The sequence below is a fragment of the Xiphias gladius genome, chromosome 19 (assembly GCF_016859285.1).
Source record: "Xiphias gladius isolate SHS-SW01 ecotype Sanya breed wild chromosome 19, ASM1685928v1, whole genome shotgun sequence".
Classification (NCBI taxonomy): domain Eukaryota; kingdom Metazoa; phylum Chordata; class Actinopteri; order Istiophoriformes; family Xiphiidae; genus Xiphias; species Xiphias gladius.
This window is the reverse complement of record NC_053418.1, coordinates 19065769-19078052: the sequence shown is the minus strand read 5'-3', so window position 1 is coordinate 19078052 and position 12284 is coordinate 19065769. Positions and strand designations below refer to the sequence as shown.

Here is a 12284-nt window from a genome sequence, read left to right as displayed (position 1 = left end):
TCTGTGTCTCCAAGTCATGATTAGGCTGCAGTCAGCAGGTACCTCTGTTCCTTCCTCTGCTGCGGCTCCGCTGTGAAAACTGGCACTTTCTCTTGGTGTGAAGGCACTTTGCAGGCCTTGTAGAGGATAACAAAGAGGATGAGGATGAGGACGCCCACCACAGAGTTACAAACGATGGCCATGATAGCCCATACAGATAGGCCCATTCTTAGATCATGCTCCATGGCAGACTGGATGGCTGCCTCCAGACTCACATCAGACTTCAGAGGGGTTGTCTGAGATCTGCACCTGGTGCGATGCCGGTCACTTCAATTCCACCATATGTCCCTGAAAGAAAAGAAAATGTCTCTCTTGAGCATAGAATTTCCAGGCACTTGCTCACAAACCCCCTGCACACACACACAGTTTGGTATACTTGGCCACAGTTAACCTGCCTGTCACATGGGCCTGCTGAGTCCACTGGTGAGGTCAGCTCAGTAAAGATTACTTTCCCTCTGACAAGCTATTCACTGGGCCAAGATAGCTTTATCCCTGCTGATGCTATATATGGAGGAACCTATGTACAGTATGTCCAGTACAGCACCTGCATGAGTAGGTTTTATATACAGAGCATTACAAGGGTCTCTAATAAAGCTACACAATGGAGTAATAATATAATATTTCAGTACTAGTAATGCACAAGAAAACCATCAGATGCAGAGAAAAATTAATTCCACGGACTTCATTGTGTCTCATAATCTGTGCATGATAGGAGAGTATTACGGAACAAGAAAGTACTTTCTGGCTGCAGTTGCATGTTGAAGCATCTTTTTTTAAATTCTTGGTTCCTTTATACTGGCAGAGAGCTATGAAGTTATTAAACTGATAAAGAAAGTGCCAGTAAGCACTTTTGTCACTGAATTATGTTGAATGAGTTCCAGCAGTAATGTGTTTACAGGAGGGCCATTTTTGTAGCTGATATTAAATGGGTCACTGACGTGTACTGGTGTGTGTGTGTGCGAGAGAGAGAGTGAGAGAGAGACGTCACTTCAAGCATGAGATATAGAGTGTGAATATATTCCCTCTCAGAGTTTAACAGATAAAAACTCCAGCTCATCTCCTTTCTTCTGTACCTGTCTCCCTTACCTCTAATGCACTTCTAATGAGACCACATATTTCCTCCTCTGTCCCACTGAAGGATATACTGCAACAGTCCAAACCTGCCGTTGAGAACTCATTTCAAACTTATGCTTCCCTTTATAGGCATTTTATCACCAAGCCACATAAAGATGGATAGGTACTAGTCAGAGTAGGTGGCAGTGATGCATTTGATCTGCTCTCCAGCTTATGCTGTCGGTCTCTGTTTGTACCAGATGGGTCCCTCTCAAAATGCTGGTGGCATCACTGTGGGGAAAATTCAGCTCATAATCACTAACTGGGATTACTGTCAATAAAACTGCCCTCACAGTTTTGCTGAACATTTCCAAACCATCCTGAGGAACTTGCAGAAGTCAGGTGACACTAAATCTAGCATATTCAGTTTGCAATTTCAATTAGAGCAAAAGCGAGGAATGTGTAAGCTATTAGATGACAGAGAGATGTGACGGGGAGAGTCTCCGTGTGTGTGTGTGTGTGTGTGTGTGTGTGTGTGTGTGTGTGTGTGTGTGTGTGTGCGCGCGTTTGCTAGAGAGAGAAATAAATCAAATTAGTGTGAGTAATGTATTGGAACAGAGGAATGTTTGCATACTTATATTGATTTCAGACAATCTTTGACGCATATAACAAGAAAAAACACAACCATCACACTAACTATTCATTAACACCAATTATAAAACATTTGAATAATTTATACTTCCCAGAGAAGATGATTGTTATTCATGTCTTATTAACTCCAACAATAATTTGTGCTCATTTGCAATATATATGCATTTTCTCTTAACACTGCAATAGCTATGTTTCAATTATTGGCCACACTAGAGGGGACCAAATGTATTCCAAAGTCAAACAGAACATGCACAACCTAAATTAGAATAAAAGTTTTAACTGGGATTATGTTACTTTTGCACAGTCAGGGTACCTACATGTTTGTGCATCCCAGCATTACATATAAAGAAAATCCTTTTCCTTTGTGCATTTGAACTCTAGCAAAGTTGATAATGCACCACTGCTATTGCTATTGTGCGATTGCTCTGAGTTCAGTTAACTGAATCACTGAATATTTGTCTTTGTAGATTCAGAGGTTCAAAGATCAGGATGAGAAGAGCACATGACTGACCCACCACACAAACACACGCACTCTCTGATGCCACGGTCAATACAAAGATAACTTCAGTGTATCTATTACGTAATGAGTCTGTGCTCTGTGGTTGTAGCAGGATATAGTTAAGCTTTAGGCCCGAAAACTGGAGTCGTACAACAGCAAACTGCAGCATGCTCGTGTACTTGAGCTTGCATGTGTGTATTTGTGAATGGTGTCATTTACCGACGAAAGGCCTTTTGTGTAAGCATGAAAACAATCCAATGTAAATTTATGCAAATACTACATGTGCCAAAGACTGCTTTATTACAGGGGCAGGCATATGGGCACTGCATGCCAGCACACAAACACACTCACAGACCCGAACCTGCGGTGACCACATGGAAAGCAGGCAGAGACTTGTGCATAATGCATCACTTTGCAGTGGACTATCAGAATGAGTGGCCTCCATCTCATGTGACTGAACTCCCTCCCTTCCTCATTTGAAAACACCAGCTGCATGGCCACAACTTCACCATGAGTTGGAGACTGCTGACACTACCTAATACACTTGACTGTTGGTTTTTCTGTCAACCTGGGCATAATCAAATGGTGAATTATAGGTTGTCCTTACAGGGGTTACACCCCAGTAGCCTAGTGCTGCTTTCATTTTGGATACTGTACATAGAACCCATACAAGCACATTTAGTTCGATATGAATAAGATCGATGTATTATGTTGTAAATACGTAACAAATATAAAAACATCTAGTCACGCAAACACAAACTAAAGTCCTTTTCGAAATTATAAACATCAAAAAATGATGGTGGCCGTTGCCCTACATTCAAATGTGTTGTTTACTTTTTGCACTTGTACTTCAAGCGCATGAACACCTCCTACAGCAGCCTACCTAATGCTTCCCTCCGGTGTCCTGTGTCCATGCGATTGTAGCCCCGTATCCTCCGCGCCTCAGCTGCAAGGCGGGCTGAGATACATTTTTTCCAGAACGAACCCCAGTCTCCAGAGAACTTCGCCGAGCCGTTTCTGAAGCGCGATCTGGTGCCGCACGACGAGCGACCGTTTGGCGGAAGGGGCCCAGCAGCGCTCGGGGGGCGTCGGCGCCGGACTGTTGACGAAGTCGCGCCGGCAGCTGGCGGTGTCCCGGCCGGCTCCCAGTGACTGCTGACAGGCGCAGGGCGACAGAGCGGGGATACTGCCGTCAGTGTCGCTGCTCATCATCCCCCGGTCCTTCCCCCACCCATCCCAGTCTGTTACTGCTGTGCTGTTTATATAAAGACGCTCCTGGAACATCCCATTAAGGGCGTTTCCTCTCACCTCTGCGAAGATCCCGCTGTGAAGACTTTTGCACAGCGCAAAAGGTCGCCGCAAAACTGTGAGCAAAAGTACAGACCGGCAGAATAAAAGATACGTTAGCCTACACCATACATCAAGGCATTATTCAACCTGGAAAAGAAAGAGACGTTAAACAAGAAAAGGGTCAAATAAAGGGGGTTGAAGAGATACAGGGCGCATCTATAAATGCTAACAAAAATGTGATTTTCCTTGATCCTGAAGGAACATGTTGGATTCAGCTGAAGGCATTTTCCATATACTTACTTATATACTCCAGATACAGCTTCTCTTCTCACCTGTCCACCCTGTCATACCACATTGAGTAAAACCCCTTTATGCAGTCAGAATATACAGTGTGTATGAGGTATGTTTCAAAATATGCGAAAAAATGTGAAAATACATGTCAGATGCAGTAATTGGTTAAACTTTATGCCTTTGAATTAAATACAGAGTTTTATGAAACAATGTGAATTTTTTCAAATTAAATGCAAAAAGACTCATTTGAAAACTACACAGCATTGAGAGTATGTTAGTCTTGAAGGTGCAGTGAATTACAAACACCTTCTTTCCTGCTACTACACTTAATCCGAGTTGCACAAAGCTGAATAGCAGCTGCACAAACTTCAAACTTGTTGCCCCCTTTTTCCCTCATTTGCATTCAGCAACACAGAAGGGTGTCCCTTCGGGGACTATGCTCAGCTCTCTCTCGCTCCCTCTCTTTGTGTATGTGTGTGAGAGTGTGTGATGCGAGTGGGGTACCCTGACCCACAGAGTTCAGACAGAGACAAAGCAGCATTCTTTCGAGGCCTCACACTCACCCTCTCCACTGGATTGAGACAAAAGTTTTGCGGGGGATCAGATCTAAGGAACAGCAGTTTATGAAAGTGCTGCAGACACTCTTGCACATGTTTGCAGTAATTCAAAGGCTGAATTATTGAATTAAATTTAATTATAGTGACTGACAATGTAATAACTGCCAAATTATGTATTAACTCGATAAATGTAATTGAATGCAGCAAAACTGAGCCAAAAATGTAATTAAACTTGAAACATCAGATTGCCATACAGTTGGAATGGTGTCAAGACCTAGCCAGTAACATCAGGAGGTTTAACTATATTTTTAACCTAGTTGTCTTTATTATATTTTAATGAATTATTGCACTCAATAATAAATTATTAAATATTCATTCAGCTTTATGTTATCAGTACTGTGCACTGTAACAAAGCAAAGTGCTGTATAGGCTTATTTTTTATGGATGCAGTTCAAAGTCGATAGTCGGTTCTCATGGATTCCTTGACTTTTTGTCACAATCAGAGAGAATTAGTTGGGGAGCATCACTTGCGCCGTAGCCTACATGACAGCTTAGATGGGACGGTTATCACTGATCACAGGCCGATACTCCTAAGAAAGCTGCTTCAAAGGTGTGATTCATCATATCAGAGAAATGCGCTCAAATATAGCCTGAGAGAATCGTGGAGATACAGTGAAACTCGCTGTGTCTCTCTGCCTCTCCTTCTGTCTGCTCTTGATATATACAAATACGCACACACACAGACACACGTGCATGCTGGCACACACAAACAGTCACTATTACTTACTCTTGCAGGACGATACATGTCTGATCAATGCTTCTCATGTCAAAAAACACCCTTGCACACCTCCATTACCCTGTCAAAACTTCTCAGCTATTGTGTCTTCCTGTGAGACACACAAATTGCAACTTGCAAATGTGACACAGAGAAAGGAGAAAGAGTGCGATAGAAAGGAAAAAAGTCAATGTCAATTTAAGTTCTTTCTTAACTTTTTCCCCTCTACTCTCTCATCCTAATCTCATCACAGTGTGGGAAAAAAAAAAACTGACAGTAATGTTAATCTCAAATTTGTCATTCTAGCCTACTTCTGAGTGCTGTTATCATAAGGAAAGATAGACTTCCCCCCTGAGTATTATGGTTTTCATAAAGCCCTCCTGTTGAGAGGGCACGGAGACAAACCAGGTCAGTTTCAAGCAGGGATATTACATTCAAATTTTATGCGAAGGAGCTGTTTCATAATGACACACACACACACACACACACACACACACACACACACACACACACATACACATGCACCATTCACTCTAATCATCCAATATGCAGCTCGGTGTTATTACACATAGGGATGGACAGTTTTGTTGGGATCACATGTTTGTTTTATGTCGCCTATCTGTAGTGAATCACATCTATTTATTGTTGCTGTTTTCCAGGCAGAAACATTGCACAGTATCCTGTTCTGGAAAGCTGTCAGAACCAATTCCCTATCATGAGTGTATGAGGACACCTGCTGGAAATTTGCTGACATTGTTCCATTTCTGGCACACTTCAAAGTACAGGGCAGAATCAGATTCTGTACCGTGGCTAAATACGGCCCATGATTCATTTACTGGTCATCTGGATGTAGTTTATCAGATGTGAGGTTTGATATAATCTCGTGGGTAATGAAACACACACATCACACAGAAGACAAATGCGGTTTCATGAGTCTTTTTTATTGAAACTTCGTCTTCTTTAGTTGTTCATCATAACCTGAGAAGACAATGATTTAGTCATTATTTGAAAAATTAAATAAGGAAACAGCTTTAAGATGTTAATTCAAAATAGAGCTTAATTCTGTTTGTAGGTCTTTTTTACCTTGTCGATCCATTCGTTGAAAGCGGAGACACGGGTGAAGACTGTGGGTTTCTTCTCATAGTTGCAGCCAAGGCCAGAGACGAAGCTGGCAATGCCATGGACCTCCCAGACACCCTCGGTGTTCTTACAGTTAAGGGGGCCACCGGAATCGCCCTGGACACAGAAAGAGAGGAGGAGGGCTTATGTTTTATTCATTCGGTGGATGCATGGGAGACTGGCAAGGCACAACTGTGAGAATCACAATCAGAATCCTTGTCTCTCCAAGTATAATGGGAACACAAGAGACATTGTTTCTTGGCAGCTAGATAACACTTGAGTGTGATGAAAAAAATCCCCCTCTGATTCCTCGGACATGTCTTCATTTGAAGAGACTAACTGCATTTACGTATATTGAAATCTACTTTGGCGGCATAATTGAGTGCATTATTGCCAAAACAGATGGTATAAGCTTTGCAATGTAAGTAATAATTCAGTTTATTTTTTAGAAAAACAAAAAGAAATAGCTAAAAACACATAACTGAGAATACTTTTCTTTTTACTCACACACACAAACACACACAGAGAGTAAACTTACGTTGCATCCGGCCACAAGTCCATCCCCACCGGCACAGACCATGGTGGTCCTGACAGCAATACCCCACCAGTCAGGCTGGGAGCAGATGGCATGGTCAACCACAGGCATCAAAGCCTGCTGCAGCTTATCAGCTATGGGGCCTCCGGCTAAAACAAACAGGCACGGTCTATTACCATCATCCACATACACTACCCGTCTGTCAAATCTGCTTTACAGCATTTCCCCAAGCGCCAAATTCACAGTCTGACCCAAATTTTCAATTTATGAGTAATCCCCCCCCCCCAAAAAAAAAGTTTCAGCTAAAATCTCATGCATGTGATTTTCATACCAACTTTTCCCTGGGTACCCCGATCACACACGCTCACATACAGCTGGTTATAAATCCAAACCTCAAACTTGCACACAAGTTGAACACCCTAAAGGACAGTAACACGAAGACATTTCGGAGATGCTAAGCTTAAAAAAAAAAATACAATGACAGGCACATTAACACAGCCAAGCCTTCCACAAACAGTGACTTACTGTAAAGCCTGCCCCATCCGGTGATGTAGCAGGGGTAGCCGTTGGGCAGCACATTGCCAGCAGGAGGGATACATGCCAACTGCACCTGGTTGCTCAAAGTCACAGACTCTGACAGCTTAATGAGGGCAATGTCATTACTGCAAGAAAGACAGGAAGAGAGAGAGAAGGACTGAGTGCAATCTGTATTTCTGCATTCTTTCATAGGGTTTTCATGTTGCAATATAGAAATAAATCAACTTAATGGCTAGTCTAATCACTCACATCTTTTCACTGTGGAAAAAGCCCAGCCGCTTATTTGAGGATGAACAATATACAGTAGTAGTATGATTAAAAAAGGATCCACTCTTACTTTTGTTGCCTTTATTTATGCTGAAGATGCAGAACTAGGGCTGGACCGAAGTGGATAAATAGAATTTTTTTATAAATCTATGACTTTGCCACCCTGACACAGAACAGCTGAGATAATGGTGGACTGTGTGTCACAGCAGGAGACTGAGCCCGCTCTTTGTACGGTGGTGCTGGTCTTACCCGAGGGCCACGAAGATGGGGTTCCATTTCTCATTGACGATGATCTTCTCGGGCAGGATGGCCTGGGAGCCAGCCTCTTCCTCAACCAGGTTGTATTTGCCCACAAACACTCTGTAGGAGAGCTTGGTGCTGTGGGACAGAGCAGACCGTTGAGGCCCAAGTTAAACCAGACAGACGATTTGGTGCAGAGATGAAGGGTTTGATGAGTTCAAATTGATGATTAGTTGTGGCAAGATGAGAAATTTGAACTGTGCAGCAGTCCAGATGACCTTGAGTGTACTTTTTTTTTTTTGAATGTGACCCTTGGTTTTTAAGCCTTTAGACTTCATGACGTGTCCAATCTCCATTTTTACCAGGGTTAATAAGGGTTTAGGGTCTGGAATAAGGCAAGTAGTGCAGTACAGAGTAAGTACAGTACAGCTAACAAGAGAGCTGTTTGGGCGCGATTTGCAGATGTGTGTAGTGGTTGTGTTTTTGTGTTTGTGTGCTTATGTTCATCTGCTGCTCATACTTGATGCAGTGGGCAGCAGTCATGACCCAGTTGGCAGCAATCAGAGATCCTCCACAAGTGTGCCTCCATACACCACCCCTCTCGTACTGCAGAGAGATCTGGAGACGAAAAAGGACAAGGTAAAGGATACAGTGAGAAGCAGGTCGTGGATGTGTAGATGGAGGGCATAATCTGCTGATTTGATTCAAAAACAACTAAAACACAGAAGCTTTAAACACAGAATTTTCAAACGCCACTGGGTCTGGCATCTAATGACCAGATGCTGGACCTAAAAGGTTTGCCAGTAAATATAAAAACATTGACAGACGTGTACATATCAGCATACCTGCCAGGGCCAGCTGTAGGGCTTGGCATCTACTCCATTGACCACACGGGAAGTCAGGGGCTCAATGGGTGGGGTGCCGCACCCAAGGGCTGGACAAAGAGGAGACAGTTATGAGTGTGATGGACATGAGAGATTGGAAATAGTTTGATTCCCACATCAGGCACAAACTGCATAATTTTCTCTCTTCAACAAAGAATTGCAGAGGATTGAGTGCCAGGTACTGGTAATGGGCGAGCATGCACAATCACTCACAGAAACTTGAAAACACTCAGAAACATTGCACACAGAGTTAGAGAACGCCTGATGTTCTTACCACTAGCAATGAGGACTGAGGCCAGCACAATGGGGATCATGTTGATTGATGCTTCCGCTGAGGGACAGCACGACACAGTCTCTTTTAAACTTTCCACCACAGGCAACGCCCGCTCTGAATGTGGGAACACACACTCCTATTGGTTTGTCAAGGCCTCCAGGGGATGAAGATGGACCAATGGCAATGAGGGTCAGTACCACCGGGCGGCTGACGAATCACACAGGTGTGTTTTCAGGAACATTTCCCATGACCTTAATGTAGAGCGACAATCTATGCTCCACTACCATGCATCCGATATGTGTCTTCAACAGCTTTCAGATGTATATATGCAGAGCGAATGTATGTTTGTGATTGCAGAGGGCACATTCCAGAAAACCTCCACATCATGATCTGCATTTTAACTTACCTTTACTCCTTTCCATGACAAAGTCTCTTCCCTGAAACCTGGAATTAAATGCTTGCATAACAGCATGGGAAGCTAGCATCTGGATTACTGGCAGTGACCCATTTTCTCCGAAATGTAAAACAGAAAATCAAACTAAGAGGCATGACTATGATAAATAACCAGGACAATGAGTAACAGATGGTGTCATTGGTGCAGAAAATACTGTCAGCTACACCGCAATCTTTTTGGCATCTTACAATGTGCACAGTTCTGGAGTGAATTCTGCGGTGTGAGACATATTGTATGACCGTATATATAAACAAACGTTTCAGTCAATATATTTCATATTCAAACATTCTTGGTATTTTTCTATGCAGTATATCTGTGAGGTCAAATGTACTGCTTGAAACTCTGGCCCAGTGTGTCATGAGGTTGTTAGTAACAACTTGAATGAACAGAACTTGAATAAGTTATGAGACTTGGAGGACACAGACAAAACTCCTGAGTATGAAAATGTCAGTGTGTGCAGGCCTGAGGTGACTCAGCATGTAGACATTGTAAATCTGTCAAAGCCTGAGTAATATTCACTGACACAATAAAGGTGTAACGGTGCGATAAACATGTTGAGTCAGTAGAAAAGATGTTGAGGAAATGTCAGTATTTGATGAAAAAAAGGCTGATGAGAGAACCTGACATTAGTTTATACAAAAATCAGGTCGTTTAGGCCAGAAATTTTTTTCAGCTGTTATAAGAGCTTCATCACTGGTCTGTGACCACTTTAAACAAACATTGTGCTGTAATACAAAGTATTTCAGAGATAAAAAGAACATTTTCATCAGACTAATTCCGATGACAGACTGGACTTCTTCTTCATGAATCATTTAGTTTCCCAGTTCACCACTAGATGGGACAATTTATCTATTAGGACACAGAACTGAGTTACATTCTTTTACAAAAGATAAAAATTAAGGTTTATATTTTGTGTCTGTTTGCTTAAAAGAAACTACATCCAAACTTTGTAAAGTGAGTCATTTAGGAAATCAATTTTCAATCTAACTGGGCTGCAGCACCTCAAAATGAGGTCAGACAAAACTTTGACATTGAAAATGATAGTAGGAGCCCTTCATACACCACAGAGAATTCTTTACAACTTATAATAGCTGAATCTACAAAACTGTGCTGTTTTTAAAGTTTTGTTCCAAAGTTTGGTTAGAGCTACCCATCTATAGTTTACAGACAGGAAAAAATACTTGATAGGATGGAAAAACACTTGAAAGGCAAGTACAACAAAACAAGCTAGACACACTCAGCTTGTGTGTGTGTGTGTGTGTGTGTGTGTGTGTGTGTGTGTGTGTGTGTGTGTGTGTGTGTATGTGTGTGTCTAAATGTACTAATGTGTGCGTGTGCCTCTATCCCTGCCCTGCGTATGTGAGCTTCTCTACAGCTGCGGTATGCAATTAATTGAATGCTAATCAAAAGTACTCTTCAACTCTGTAAAACATTCTTAAGCTTATTACAGGGCAGTGTCCAAAATAGATGCTTCCCTTTCCCATTTTCTAGCTAATCCTATTCATTAAATTTATAGTGGCCAGATGACACAAGATAATGAACTGAGGTATGCACTGAAGTGTATATAACTACATTAAACAGGAAAAAAAGATGAAAATAGAATAAGTAAATTATCTCAGCGAATGCAGTTTTTTGTAGCAAAGCATATCAGCCTGACCTGAAATATCACCAACCATTCATATTGAGTTCAAAACCTCTGATCTCCAAAATTTGCTCCTTACCACTGAAATACGTATATATTTATAAGCAGTCAGATGTAGTCTGTCATATTCTGAGATGAGTTTACTAGATTCATGGCTGAGCAATGACTGAAACCCCCCAGGGGTTTGTAACAGGTAGCTTACACGTAAACCTGTTTTCCCTGTCAGAACAGCAGCTGAACTCTGAATGACACTCTGTGTGAGGTTTATGGTTGGTTTATGTCTCTTTCGGCCAGTAAACACTGTACCGGCCATTGCCATTCCCCATGTGGAGCAAAGGAGAGCGATTTTGCAATAATGTATAAATATTATTTTGACAGGTCAGTGCTTTTGGCTGCCCTCAGCTGTGTGGTTTTTAACTTTTTTTCCTTGCATACCTCTTTGTATCCAACATGACCACCACTGGTATGTAGTACGCCTCTGGAAAGTGGGCTGGATCTTGCGGTTTGTAGAAACAGTCTAATGTTTAGCCCATTCTGAGGCCACTAATGTCCATATTGTTAAGCTTTTTTGCCTTTAAAAAATATACTGCTGTATTTCCCAGTGGCTGCTTTATTTGCCACAGGCAGTGTGTTGTGAGCCGGAGGGCTGAAGTAAATCCAAACATCGGCTGTCTGCTGCTGATTTGCTTTTATCATTATCCCTCCTACTGATGTTAACAGAAGGCTTTCCCTGCCTTCGCTTTCCAACTGTCAATGGATATATTTATTTCATTTTGATATCTTTGTTTACAGCAGTTTTAATTTTCTGCTTCTCAACAATTTTTGGTTTGTCATCCCTTAGAAACTCCCAGGTTGGGAACTACTGATTTCATTAAATCTCATTAGCACATCATGACCCAACTGGTCTTCCTACAGGTCTTGTATGTACTTGCCAGGTTTCTATTCTTTCATGTTGAGTGGGAGAGAGTAGCAGGGGAGTAGTGGGACTAGGTGCAGCCTGTCTCACCACATACAGGGCTACAGTGCATTAATAACCGCTTACTGCTTGAACATGTTATATATCTGATTTGGTGTTTGTGCCTTGTATATTCACGTGCCAGTAATTTACAGTCACTCAGTGTGTCTGTTTTCACCAGAAAATATCCTTTGTCATTTATTTCTGTAGCAAATAAATGAA

At 42.0% G+C, this 12284-nt stretch overlaps 1 protein-coding gene across 1 annotated transcript; it reads right to left on the bottom strand.

The window, feature by feature from the left end:
• Nucleotides 1–6115: 6115 nt before the first annotated feature.
• On the bottom strand, nt 6116–9056 carry ela3l (elastase 3 like). Its single transcript, XM_040155459.1, has 8 exons — nt 9012–9056; nt 8699–8787; nt 8374–8471; nt 7863–7991; nt 7335–7471; nt 6813–6958; nt 6239–6391; nt 6116–6133 (listed from the first exon to the last, which is right to left on the bottom strand). The coding sequence occupies exons 1-8, from the start codon at nt 9049–9051 to the stop codon at nt 6116–6118; spliced, it is 810 nt and encodes a 269-aa protein (XP_040011393.1). The 5' UTR covers nt 9052–9056.
• Nucleotides 9057–12284: the final 3228 nt, after the last annotated feature.

Bases quoted from the DNA above. Each gene is read 5' to 3' on its own strand.
- ela3l (XM_040155459.1), bottom strand. From the start codon at position 9,051: ATGATCCCCATTGTGCTGGCCTCAGTCCTCATTGCTAGTG. The intron at 7,472-7,862 runs GTAAGACCAGCA...TCTTTCTTGCAG, and splicing joins CCCATCTTCGTGGCCCTCGG to TAATGACATTGCCCTCATTA. The intron at 6,959-7,334 runs GTAAGTCACTGT...TGTTTGTTTTAG, and splicing joins CGGATGGGGCAGGCTTTACA to CCGGAGGCCCCATAGCTGAT.